At 37.4% G+C, this 12,215-nt stretch overlaps 1 protein-coding gene across 1 annotated transcript in view; it reads left to right on the top strand.

Moving 5' to 3' along the window:
- The window catches only part of OLFM3 (olfactomedin 3), a 49,485-nt gene that overhangs the window by 25,860 nt on the left and 11,410 nt on the right, over window positions 1-12,215 (top strand). The window contains exons 2-3 of the mRNA XM_058808612.1: window positions 7,894-8,040; window positions 10,431-10,586. Coding sequence (XP_058664595.1) covers window positions 7,894-8,040; window positions 10,431-10,586 — 303 coding nt within the window. The remainder of the gene's footprint in view (window positions 1-7,893; window positions 8,041-10,430; window positions 10,587-12,215) is intronic.

Here is a 12,215-nt window from a genome sequence, read left to right on the forward strand (position 1 = left end):
TTCAGGTGTTTACATTATAGCATTTACCCATGAACACAATTTCGAATTGTAAGAATTTTTGAAGGTAGCATTGTTTTTCACATATATTAAATACGCTGACATCAGGGTTAAGTGGCTGTGGCTGAACTTCACAATTTCCTCTTTCTTACAATCAATGCTTTCCTCTGGCCAGGAGGTAATTAGTTTTTGGGCTGGGTGGCTGGGTATATTTTCACATGTTGCTGACTCAGGACATTTGTTCTGTTGCTGTTCCTAATACTGATGTTAATTGCTTTTTACAGTACAGAGATCCTACTACCTCAGTTGTAATAAGAGAATGTTGGGATGTATTCTCATTTTCAGTAGACTTAATTCCTATCAAAATGTAACAGGATCTCAAAGCAAAAGTAATATCAGAGACTAGAAGAGCCTTCAGACTATTTATTAAATAAGGCTTTTAAATAATACCTTTAATGACCCTAGTAATTTGTAATACAGTAATTGAATATTACAGGACTAGCATACAATAACATTAACAGCATTGAAATTGCTACAGGTTGACAGATTTTTATGTAAGATCAAAATATGTCATCTGAAGTCATTCTGTAGGGATGCTTCAGCTTTTACTGGCTTTAGAAGAAGTTAACTAAAAGAGAAAGTTATCATACCAGCAGAAATCTAGGGTAATAAAGAATTGTTCAGATTTTAGAATTGCTGTTGTATTCTAGCTTTTGTTCAGAGCAGTTAACCATAAACTAGAAATGTGAAATTGAAGCTTTAAAAAAAGAACCAACAAAACAGAAAATACAGAGCTGAAATTAAACACAGATCATAAAGTTTTGTTTCTACTTTCTAACAATATGAGAACAAATCTTCAGCTATTCTGTGGCTTCCTTTGTATATGTCACCTCAGAGGTGGTAGAAAAATTTTCCACTCTTTGCTTGCCATTTTTTAATTTACCCAATTATTTATAGTAAAATAGAGCTACAGTTATTTTAACACTTAATTTCCTTAACAAAAAGGGGGTTTGAACACTTACACAGTTCTGGTAAAAATACAAAATATAGTTTCACTATATTTCAATTGAATATTTTCACTGTTCAGGAAGGAAACATTTTTAAGACTGTGTTCCCTTGCACATCTTCTCTAGAAATAGAAGCAAGGATTGCTCTGAAGCAATTCTTGACAAGTGGGTGCACAAAATGGGAAATATCAGCTATGTGGAATATTGACAATCCCCCAGAGCACGTGCTGTCCCTGTGTGTGCAGGCACACCCGGGGCTGCCATTCCATTTGCAGCTGCCCTGGAAGGAAGGGATTTCATCTCCCCAGGTGAGCCTCACCGCTGCAGCCCCCGGGCTCCCAGACAGCTGCACAAGCTGCCCTGATCCCTGCACTGCAGCACAAAGGGGCTTTAAAGCCTGTGCAGCTACAGCAGGTCTGACTTGGGCAGCACGGGGATGCCAGAGCTCTGGGAATGCTGAATTGTATAACCAGCCAAGAAGAGTGGAGGATCACCTCCTGCTGAGTTCTGAAAAGATGTATCCAGCAGCAGTACTGGGAATCACATAGCAGCAAGCTTTCTCTTCTGCACTTAAACCAGCTGGAAGAAAATAAAGTGCTAAACTGCATTAATGAATATTCTGTCACAAGAACCAAGAAGCTTGTCATCTGTTAGGAATAATCATAATAACTCAACAAGCAGCATTCTTTCCAGAAGCTGACATTACCCTGGATAGAGGATAATCAACAAAAATTTTTAATCTGGGCATCAGAAAAGTCTTTTATTGCCTTTTGAATGTATTTTGTCCAATGTTAAAATTCAGGAGGAGACCAATTACATTCTTCGGTGAAACAGCAAATGTTGGAGAGAAGAAAACCAAAGATGTCAAAAGCTGCAATTCAGTGTGGTAAAACAAAATTCTATCATTACATTCAGGAAATGTCCTGGAACTGAGGGAATCACTGTGCTTATTAAACTTCTGAGAGAGGATGGGAATAGAAAAAGCTGATAAAACTGATTAATTAGAATCTTTTTTGTATTAGGTCTAGATAGGATGCTGAGACACTTCAGAAGAATCTAGTAAAACTAGAAAATTATCCAACATTGTCAAATGTTACCTAATCCATAGTGGAAGTAATCAGTGGAGGTCCTTGGGAAATGGACAAATTGCCAATGCAATGTGACAGTTCAGCAAAAAGCCTCAATTTGATGTCAATCTGGACAGTTCAGTTTGCACATGTGTTCAGGGGACAGCTTTGAGCCCCTCTCCACAGAAACACAGACTCAGGGAAAGGCTCAAATGCCTCCTGCCACTAAGCCCTTCATCAGGCTCAGATAAAGGCCTGACTCAGCTCTCAGTCTCAAGATCTCCATATCAAGAATGGACTACAGGGACTCTACAGAGAAATGTACAGAATGACCACTATCAGGCAACCCAAACTTATATCAACTTTATCTCCTGAAATACAGAAAACACTCTGAGCAAAACAGCTGTGATCACATAGCCTTTCTCAAATTTGCCATCTGTGCACAACTTCTAGCATCAATATATTTCAGTGTGTTTCACTGTATTCAGATCTCTTCAGTGAATTAATTTTTTGAGTATATGAAATATTTCACAGCTCACATTACTGTGTAACTACCACAAGGTACTTAATACCTGGATACAGAGATTTTCTATATTCTGTTGCAGGGCAACTCCTTAAGTTTATATAATAGCTCTCAATGGGTTTTCATTGTCTTTTTAAAAAAAATGAGTTTACATGTGTCTTCCTTAAACTGCAGAGATTTATGGAAATCATTCTGAATGGATACTGAAAGAGAAACGTCTAGCCTGAATTGATGCATAAACTCTGAGAATCTGAAAAACTTTTGCAGAGTTACAGTGGTTTTAATAAATACATCCATGTTGACACACACCCATAAATATACATCCCTTCAGTTTCAGTGCACGCAGGGTTCCTTCATAGCACTGCCAGAAATCCTTAAGAAAAAGTAATTTGCTTTTCTGAAGCAAATTCAGAAACTAAGTCCATAACTGCCCTGAGGAAAATGCAGTAGTCTGTCTCTCAGCAAACTTTATGCAAGTTTTCTCTCAAATAAGTGCCATTAAAAGTCCTCGCTCAGCACTTCTTTTACAAATAATTCTTAAAAAGTAAAACTGCCCCTGTGGCACAATGATTTCTAGACTGTTTTTTCTGCTTTTCTTTCCTCCCCCACACTCAATATATAAACAAGATAAATTGCTACAGAACCTGCAGCTCCTTCTACAGCACTAGAGAGCAGTAGATTTAACAGCAAAGCCAAAAGAAGTCTCAAAATGTGTGATCCCCAATTTATCTTCTGTTCCCATCCCAGCCCAAATGAAGACATAGTGAGTCTGCCAACCCTGGGAGTAATGCAATAACTCTTGGTACAAAAACTTGTAAACTAACAAGAACACTGAGAAATGTGACTCTTCACAGCCTCAATGGTCTTTTATGAACAATAAAGATCTTAATAACAAGCTGTGCAAATAATAAAGTCTCTGATGTTTGTGATTTATGAGAGATCAGCAAATCATAGGAGGTCCAGAAAGGTTTCTGGTGCTTTGATGAGCAGGCTGGCAGTTCTGCCCCTTCCCCATGGACAGTATTTACAAACAGGTTTGAGCATATTTCTGCCAAAGCACTGATGGGGAGTAGGGGGGTTATTTGTGCTCAGGTTTTGCATTTCAGACAGGAACACACTGCCCTGCCTGGACTCAACTAATTAAGGGCTAATTGACTGTCTAGCACCTATAAAGAGATAATTCACCCACGCCATCTCCCACTGGAAACTGCAATGACTATTAGCATAGAAAGGATTGTTTATTTAGGGGTCAGCATAAGACACACATAAGTATTTGTTAGTAAGAGCAGAGAGAGGGCAGATGAGGACATGGATGTTTTTAATGGATGATTAAATCTGGGTAGCTTGATCTCCTCTCATGCTGTGGATGTTGTGTGCTGCAGTCACGCCTCTCACTGCCAGCCTGCACTGGGATGATAATCACTCACTATGAAAACTCATTAGCTCCACAGCAATGAACCCTCCACTGCTGAAGCTGGGTGCTGTTCTTAGTACCATGGCAATGATCTCTAACTGGATGTCCCAAACTCTCCCTTCTCTGGTGGGACTAAATACCACCAGAATAACCACTTCAGACTCTCTAGTAAGTAGCTGTTATATGTTGCAAACTATCTTAATGCTGAATTAGTATTTAAGTGCCAGCAAAAGTGTTAGTTTGTTGCCTCTTTGTAAATCTCTTTTTTAGTTACTAATCTTCCTTTCATCTCTTAATGCATGCTTATTTTTGGGCATCATAAAACTGCAAATTTTTGAGCATGTTGTGGTCTTACAATGAAAGGGAAGGTTTCAAAATAGTATCCTTAAATATGTAACAACAAATGCCTTCACCTTGAGCATGAAATTCTAAAAAGAGTACAGCAATGTCTTTTCATTTATCTAGACTGTTCTTCCTATCTTTACTGCTCCAGAAAAATGCATTGTGTTGTTTAGAATATTACATCTGGCAGTAGCTTTCTTTTTGAGAATTGGATAATGTTACCTAGTAACTATTCACTATAATATGCAAAGGGTCAGATTCCTTCCTATTTTTCTTTATTGGAATACAGTTAAACAAATAAATAGCTGTTAGAAACAAAATAAAATTGGTACTAGGAGGTTAGTTACCAGAATTTTTGAAAGGCTGCTAATGGGAATAATACAAATGACAGAAATATCACTTTGTATCATTGATGCTCATATACAGCAGCCTCAGTTAATAAAAACCTCCAGGAAAGCTGTGAATACCTATGAAATCATGAGAAGCCTAAAAAGTCAAGTAACTTTTTACTTTAGAGGGAACACTATTCTGGTATTCATAAATTAAATTAGAACATAATTTCCCTAAATGTTTAGTAAAACACTCTTGTCTATGTATCTTTTTGTGTAATTGCAATCAGATGTTTATATAATAGTAGGTTATGTAAAATATAAATGTAAATATTTGTATAGCAGTTCACAATTCTCAAAACTCAGAATTTTGTAACTAACAATTATGCATTTACTAACCAAAATGGAATAATTGAATATAGGCATGCAGGAAAAATACTACTGCAGAAAATCACTGTATTTAGTCTATAAATATTAATACTTCAAAATTAAATATGTTGTAAGAAAAATTCTGTTATCTTTTAAAGCAGCATCTGAGAGTACAAAGAAAAGCTCTATTTTCCTTAAATGTAATTTCATTTCACTGAGTCACAGTATGTATTGCTAGTTCTTGTGGCTGTATATTATAAGTAGAAGTTCCCTATCACATTTACATCCAAGTTTAAAGTTGCCACTGTGTAACCACGAGATGCACATTAGTTATTATGAGATATATATTGATATATGTATATATTTATACACACACACAAATATATGTGTTTGTACTGATATGTTCAGATTCCAAGTAGCACAAAACTGTCATGCTCCCCTTGGCTACAACAGGGCACTGCTGATAGAAATGCCTTCTAAATATTAAGAATTCCTTCAAGAATGATCTTTTCACTCCTTGAGTTGAGCTATAAGAATATTTTTTGCTTTGATAAGGGCAGCAAGAGTGCCAGTAGAGCTGGGAGAGTGATCATAAAAACTTGATTATCTGAGCTTGGCAACATCTGCCAAATAAAAAAAAAAAAAACATGAATTACAATCATGTAGGGTTCTTTTTTCACTAAACCAAGCACCACAAATCTGGTGCCTTTCTTAGAACAGTAGATGTTGGTTGAAAGACTTTATGTCCCAAGTGCTCAGTAATACCAGGGTCATCACTGACTGATTTTTGGCTGCCATCCAGAGTTCCCCACTTGCAGCTTCTCCAGTGAACTCTGCAGCCTGAGCACTTCTCCAGAATTTCTCTCCCAGCACATACACAGCTCATAAATTGTGTATATTGTACAATGTACAAAAAGGACAAAACCTCCCAATTTCCTGCCTTCAGCTGGAAGAATTGTGCAAGGATGTGGGGTCAGGAAAAGGGCCTCCTCTTTTGAGCCCTGTCACAGTACCAGGCTTGAAATTGCAAGACAAACCAGAAAATACTGTTTATGTTTAAGCAAGCATCCTAAGTAAGGTACTGTCCTTTGACCTGTCACCATAGTAACAACAGAGGTAGCTGTAATAGTTTTATTAGAAAATATGAAAGTGCAAGTGAAAAAATAAATCTTTTAGAAGTGAACTAAGTCTTTATTATAGCAGCCTGCCACAACAGTGGCTAATATTGGACTTTACAGGGACTTGTCTGTTTTCCCCAGATTTTCAAGAACTACTAGAAGTTACTATTGTTGTTTTCCACTTGTCATTTCTTTTCTTTCTTGTTTACTAAGGCCTGTCAGCAGTGTTTACTAAGGCCTGTGTTTGAAAAGTTGATGCAGTAGCTTCTGTAAGGTTTTGATGATTTGAGCTCTTTTTCTGCACAGCAGTTTTTGTTTGAAGTAGGGATTAAATGTCAAACTAAAACAATAAAAGAAAAATAAAGCAAAGTGCCCCTTTGCACACATGCATGTTTTTCTCTATCATCACTCATATTACCCATCCTAATTAATGAAGGAAGCCTAAATATCCAAATAGAGGGAATAACAGAAAAAGTCATAGGACTGTAGCCAAAATTGTAGAAGGTACTGCCTCTTCAATTACTTCTTCAGACGAGTCAGTCCACAGAGATACTGGCACCTCTTCAGAGACAAGGAACTCTGCAACTCCTGCACTAAGCTGCCAGGAAAGCGTCAGTATCAAAGCTTCCCAGTTTAAATAATCACTTTCTCTGCTGGCACTGAGTACAATTGTGTAATATAAATAGCAACTGATTCCAACTGTGTCCAGACCAAAATTACTTCAATGATATCCATTAGCATCTGCACCATGAAATTCATCACTCAGTACAATATTAGGAAAGAATAAAGCACAATATTAACTGTAATTTACAGTTTAAAAAGAAAGTTCAAAAACTGTTTCTTATATCTATTAAGTTCCATCACCTGAATGCTTTCAATCATCTCATTATATTGTTTTCTGTCATTCCTACACTATTTCTGTACATCCCATTAAAGAGATACTGAATCCCACACAAACATTAAATGCAGTTCAGTGTTACCCTGCTCTGCAAACAAATGTAAATTTTTTTTTAGCCTTTTTTTCTCAGTCATGGTTGCTGTAAAAAAGAACAGATTATGAATTCCCAGTTTTCTGCTGTCCCAGTGAAGGACATGCAGTGTCTTAATTGCCCAGTGGCTTGCTTGCCAGGAGCCCCATTCCCCTGGCCCAACCAGACACTTTTCCATCCCACCCTGAGCAAGCCCCTGTTCCCTTGGCTAAGTGCAGTGGGAGCCTGGGGAGCAGTTCCTGTGAGGTGCAGCTAACAGAGCAAACCTGTCCCCCACCCCCAAAGTGCTGCTGAGCCAGTTCCCACCTGTGAGTCACACACTGTGCTCTCCCCAGGCTCAGATGTTTGTTCTTTCCTGTCTTTGTTGTTTCCATTAGTCTAAAGTAAAAGTCATCCAGGCTGAAAGGACATGTTTGTTCTCTGCTGATGAAAAACTCTAAATGTCCCTCTGCAGAGAATTAAATCACCTGGTTTGTGCTGAATCACAGGCAGAGTGCCATTCTCATCCACCCTGGAAACTGTGTGTGCTAAACTCCTCTAGAGAACTATTGCAAAGGTCTGAGATATGGCAAAACTGGGAAACTACCAAACTAATTAGTGAAGAGTAATAATTGTTGGCAAGTTGGAACCTCATTGCAGACATGTACTGCAAAAATAAAAATATTCTGCTGCAGTGTTTTTTTCAAGCAATAAAAAGTCAGTTCAGTTCCTTTGATTGTTATTATTTTGTTGTTACAGACTCAGATTAGCCCCAAGGAAGGGTGGCAAGTTTATAGTTCAGCCCAGGATCCTGATGGCCGTTGCATTTGCACTGTTGTTGCACCTGAACAAAACCTATGTTCGAGAGATGCCAAAAGCAGGCAGCTCAGACAACTACTAGAGAAGGTAAGTCTTTCCAAAATATTCCTCCTCTTGGTCATTAAACTTCCCATGGAAATCTACTGCTTTCCTTCTCAGTTAATCCATCATGAACTAATGAAGAGTTACCTGATAAAAATTGTTATTCAGGGTATATCCCCTATCTGTGTTCTCATCTCTGTTATCTATTTTCCTTACATCACACCTTTCCCATCCCAAGTGTCATCTCCTCTCTTAGTCACTCCTCCCAAATTCTTTTTTACATACAATAGGACAGATTTTTCTGTGTAAAATCAGTTACAAATCCCACTTCAGGCTAGCTCAGGGATTTAAACTACAGCTTCTGCTACGATCACGTGAGACTGCTGAAGGCCATTTCTCATCTCTTATCAAAAAATAATGAGAGAGACACCACAGCATCTTGAAGGCAAACTGCAGAGCATAAACAGTTCTAATTTTTTTGTTGTTTCTTTTTCTCAAGTTTATTTATTCATTTCCTGACAGTGCAAATTTTCCCCAACAGCCCAATTCTTAATTCCAGTATTATCCACTATTGCACATATGGTGAAACCAATGAAGTCTTGCTTTACATCAACAGAAAAATGCTGCAAATATGAAAACACAAACATTCTACATTCCCTGCATAAGTAAGCAAGGTTATAGTTACTGTATCACAGCCAGTGGTACAGAACCTGAGGCCCAAGGGAGTTTTAACAGCAGCAAAAACCAACATAAAATGTTGACTTGAAAATACATTTTTAGCACACCATTTTTAGTATTTTTCTAGCTATAGAAAAATCATTCCAGTGTTAATATAGTGCCAGATCCCCATAGATTTTTGCTCTCTGTGCTTCCATGAACTTCAGAAGGGAGAAAGTTTCAAGCTGACAGAGCCCATAACATGAGATACATGGAGAGGACATTGATGGACCAGCAGAGAAAAGGAGCTGCCTCCCCTCATGGTGTCTGTTTACTGAAGAAAGGAACATTCTCCAGTCTTTGCTCCAGCATATTCCCCAAATACTCAAATATTACTAAAAAAAACTTTATTTTGAGGTGGGGGCTGGAGGGGTGTGATAAGATCACAACATAATTTTTGAGCTGCCACAGAAATGAACCTAAATCATCAGCCTCTCAAAGCTGTTTTCTTGTGATTAGGACTGTGGCAGTCATGGATAGGTAATGTTGTATTACTATTTCCTGAGTCCATACAGTCCTTTAATTAGAACCTCTGTGTGAAGTGTCTTCTGCCAAATGGAAATTCTCAAAATTCTTCCAGCACCCAAAGGACTTTATTTGCCTGCTTTCAACAATTAGATAGCAAAAAAAAAAAAGCCTCTGCATCTTACATTACAAATCCTTTCTCAGAACTATTAGTGGCAACTGTACAATAAGTAATGTATACTATTTTTAAGAGTAGTTTCTAAATCCACACTTTCTGTAGATCATAAGTTAGCTCCAAACATGAATATTCCTTGAAATACTGCATATTCTTGCTAACCACAGGAGTACTGCTGGATTTGTCTTTCCTTAAGAAGGTACAAAATGTTTTGTTTGAGCCAAAACTTCAATAAGGTGCCTAATACATTTACAGCAGTCTAGTTTCATCATGTTTTAGAAAAACAAAACACTTGCTAAAACAGAATAACTGCACTTGGAAAATGTGTTTTTATGGCTGGCAAAAGCATTGCTTTCATAACAGAAACTTTTAAAAGTATGTGTAATTCACTCTGGATGACAGTTACTGTTGCATCACTGTGGTAAAAGTCCTCACTATAGCTACAAAGTCACTTGTTCTACCAAAGTAACCTAAACACTCACTACTTTTCTTCTGAAAAACAAATAAATAAATAGTAGTTTTTCTACCACTGAGACAAATGGATAAAATTTCTAGTTTTACATTTACTTACGAAATTATGAGGAAACACCTCTGTGGTGATTGACACAGCCCCGCTTATCTCTGGGTAGTCTTCTGAATGCCTTATATTGAATGATTCTATAAATGCCTACTAACAAGTAAAGTCATGCTCCTCATACTGACCAAAATCTCCAAATTTCAGTCCTGTCCCTCCCAAAGTGCCTGGGCAGAAATATATGCTATATGAGCACCTTCTGAACCACAGCCACATCTACTACAGGTCTCAAAGTAGACTCTGTTGCCTGACAGCCTTTCCTGAGAACAATGAAGATGATGCTTGAGGGATCTCTCTGTCTCTCTTTACCTCTAAGTAGTCCAAACAATTTTTGGCTTCAAGGCCTTGCCCTGTTCCCCAATATTTATACCATCATGTAGTTACAGAATGTGTGGTAGAATGACTCACAACTAATTGACAGAAGTGCATTTCATTGCCTGACATTTAACCAGGGAAAAAACCAAAGCAACAAAGGTGCATTTAGACAGTGTTCTTCTTTAACAGGTTCAGAACATGTCCCAGTCTATTGAAGTTCTAAATCTACGGACTCAGAGGGATTTCCAGTACGTTTTAAAAATGGAGACTCAAATGAAGGGGCTGAAGGCCAAGTTCCGGCAGATTGAAGACGATCGGAAGACGTTGATGACAAAGCACTTCCAGGTAGCTCCAGTTTTTACAGTAACTCCCAAACCTGCTGGAAACAATGTGCTGAGTGACAATGCATGGACTGCTAAGGTCTCAGCTGGAAATGCTCCTACAAGGGTGCCATTTAAAAGAAAAGCATAACAAATCTTCCTTTATGATGATAATCTTTTGCTCTGTTCAATTTAATTGTAATAGGGAGGAATTATAATTATTAAGTCATTAGAGAAATGTCACTATAAACAGATTCCTGTTCTTTCTGTATCAATGTGCATGTCATACCGAAATTTATATTCTTTCAAGCTGCACTGCTAAAGGGGGAGATCCAGTGGAATTAATAGCAAACAAATAGAGTTCTGTGCTCATACTGTTCCATGACATTTACTGCAGTTGAAAGGAAGAAAGGGTATAATAAATCAGTTTATTGTAAGTTTTATCCAGTACAATTAAGATCTAATTTCGTGTCTGAAGGTCTGCTCTTTTGAATTTGGGATGGGGAGGAGGGCAATCACTCCCAGGCACATTTGTGTGATTAAAAAAAAAGACTTCCCCTGAATTTTAATGACAACAAAAACCACAAGCCAATCCTTTTGTGAGGAAGAAGGCTTGCATATATTACAAGTAATATTGTGTATTCTGAAAAAGCTACCTGAAGTACTCTTCAGGAGAAAAATATTTCAATAGCATATTTAAATTCTTTAAATACAGTCTGATAAATTAATCTTTCAAGACTTTCTTCAGGGCCACTGAATATCAAGTGGATCTTAATAATATCAGGAATTAAGTACACTAATGATCTAACTACCAAGCTTTATAAATTATATCATTGTTCTTAGTTTAGAGCTGTTTGAGCACATTCTCACAGGTTTTTAGTTAATAGAAAATATCTGCACCTTTTTTTCCCTTTTATCCCTTATTGCTACAATAACACATTTGCATAATTCCATTATATATTCTTTGTTCTTATTTTAGTTTTCCTTGGGAATAAAATACCAAAATTTGAATGTCTGATACACAGTAGCAGAGGTCAGAGCACTCCAGTGCTCTAACCTTTTAAATATTCAATATTTCTATTGGCCAGTCATTTAGCTTCATTTGACACTTTGCCAGGAGTATAAAACAGAGTTCCAGCCAATCCAGTTACAAAATCATTTTAAAAGTCAAAATAATACAATATGTTGTTCTGAAATTTAGTCTACTCAAATTCCAGTGCTTTATCTTTCCTGAGATAAAGAAATCGTGTTGGATATAACATAACCTTTCATATCAACTGCCACAAAGTACCAGAACACATCTACCAACTATCTGTACTGCAATAGAAATTAGTTCTTGTGCCACTTATCACAGCAACAAGGTCTGCAGTGTCAGTAGAAGCCATTTTTTAAATTTATTTATCATGAAAATGCGAGAATCAACTCTACATGATTTACTGAAGTGAGATATTCTAAATCTGCGTTTTCATGCTGACCAGAGCCAAGGAGTACAAATTTGGTTCAGATCACGCTTGAGCATATACTCAGTATATACTTTACTTTGTGCCAGGCAGGAGGTATCTGACTGCCACAAAAAGTTACACAGCAAGTTTGCTCAAATGTGATACATCATCTGGTATAAATGCTACCAGGAATATATACCCTTCACTAATTC

This window comes from Ammospiza caudacuta, chromosome 7 (assembly GCF_027887145.1).
Source record: "Ammospiza caudacuta isolate bAmmCau1 chromosome 7, bAmmCau1.pri, whole genome shotgun sequence".
NCBI lineage: Eukaryota > Metazoa > Chordata > Aves > Passeriformes > Passerellidae > Ammospiza > Ammospiza caudacuta.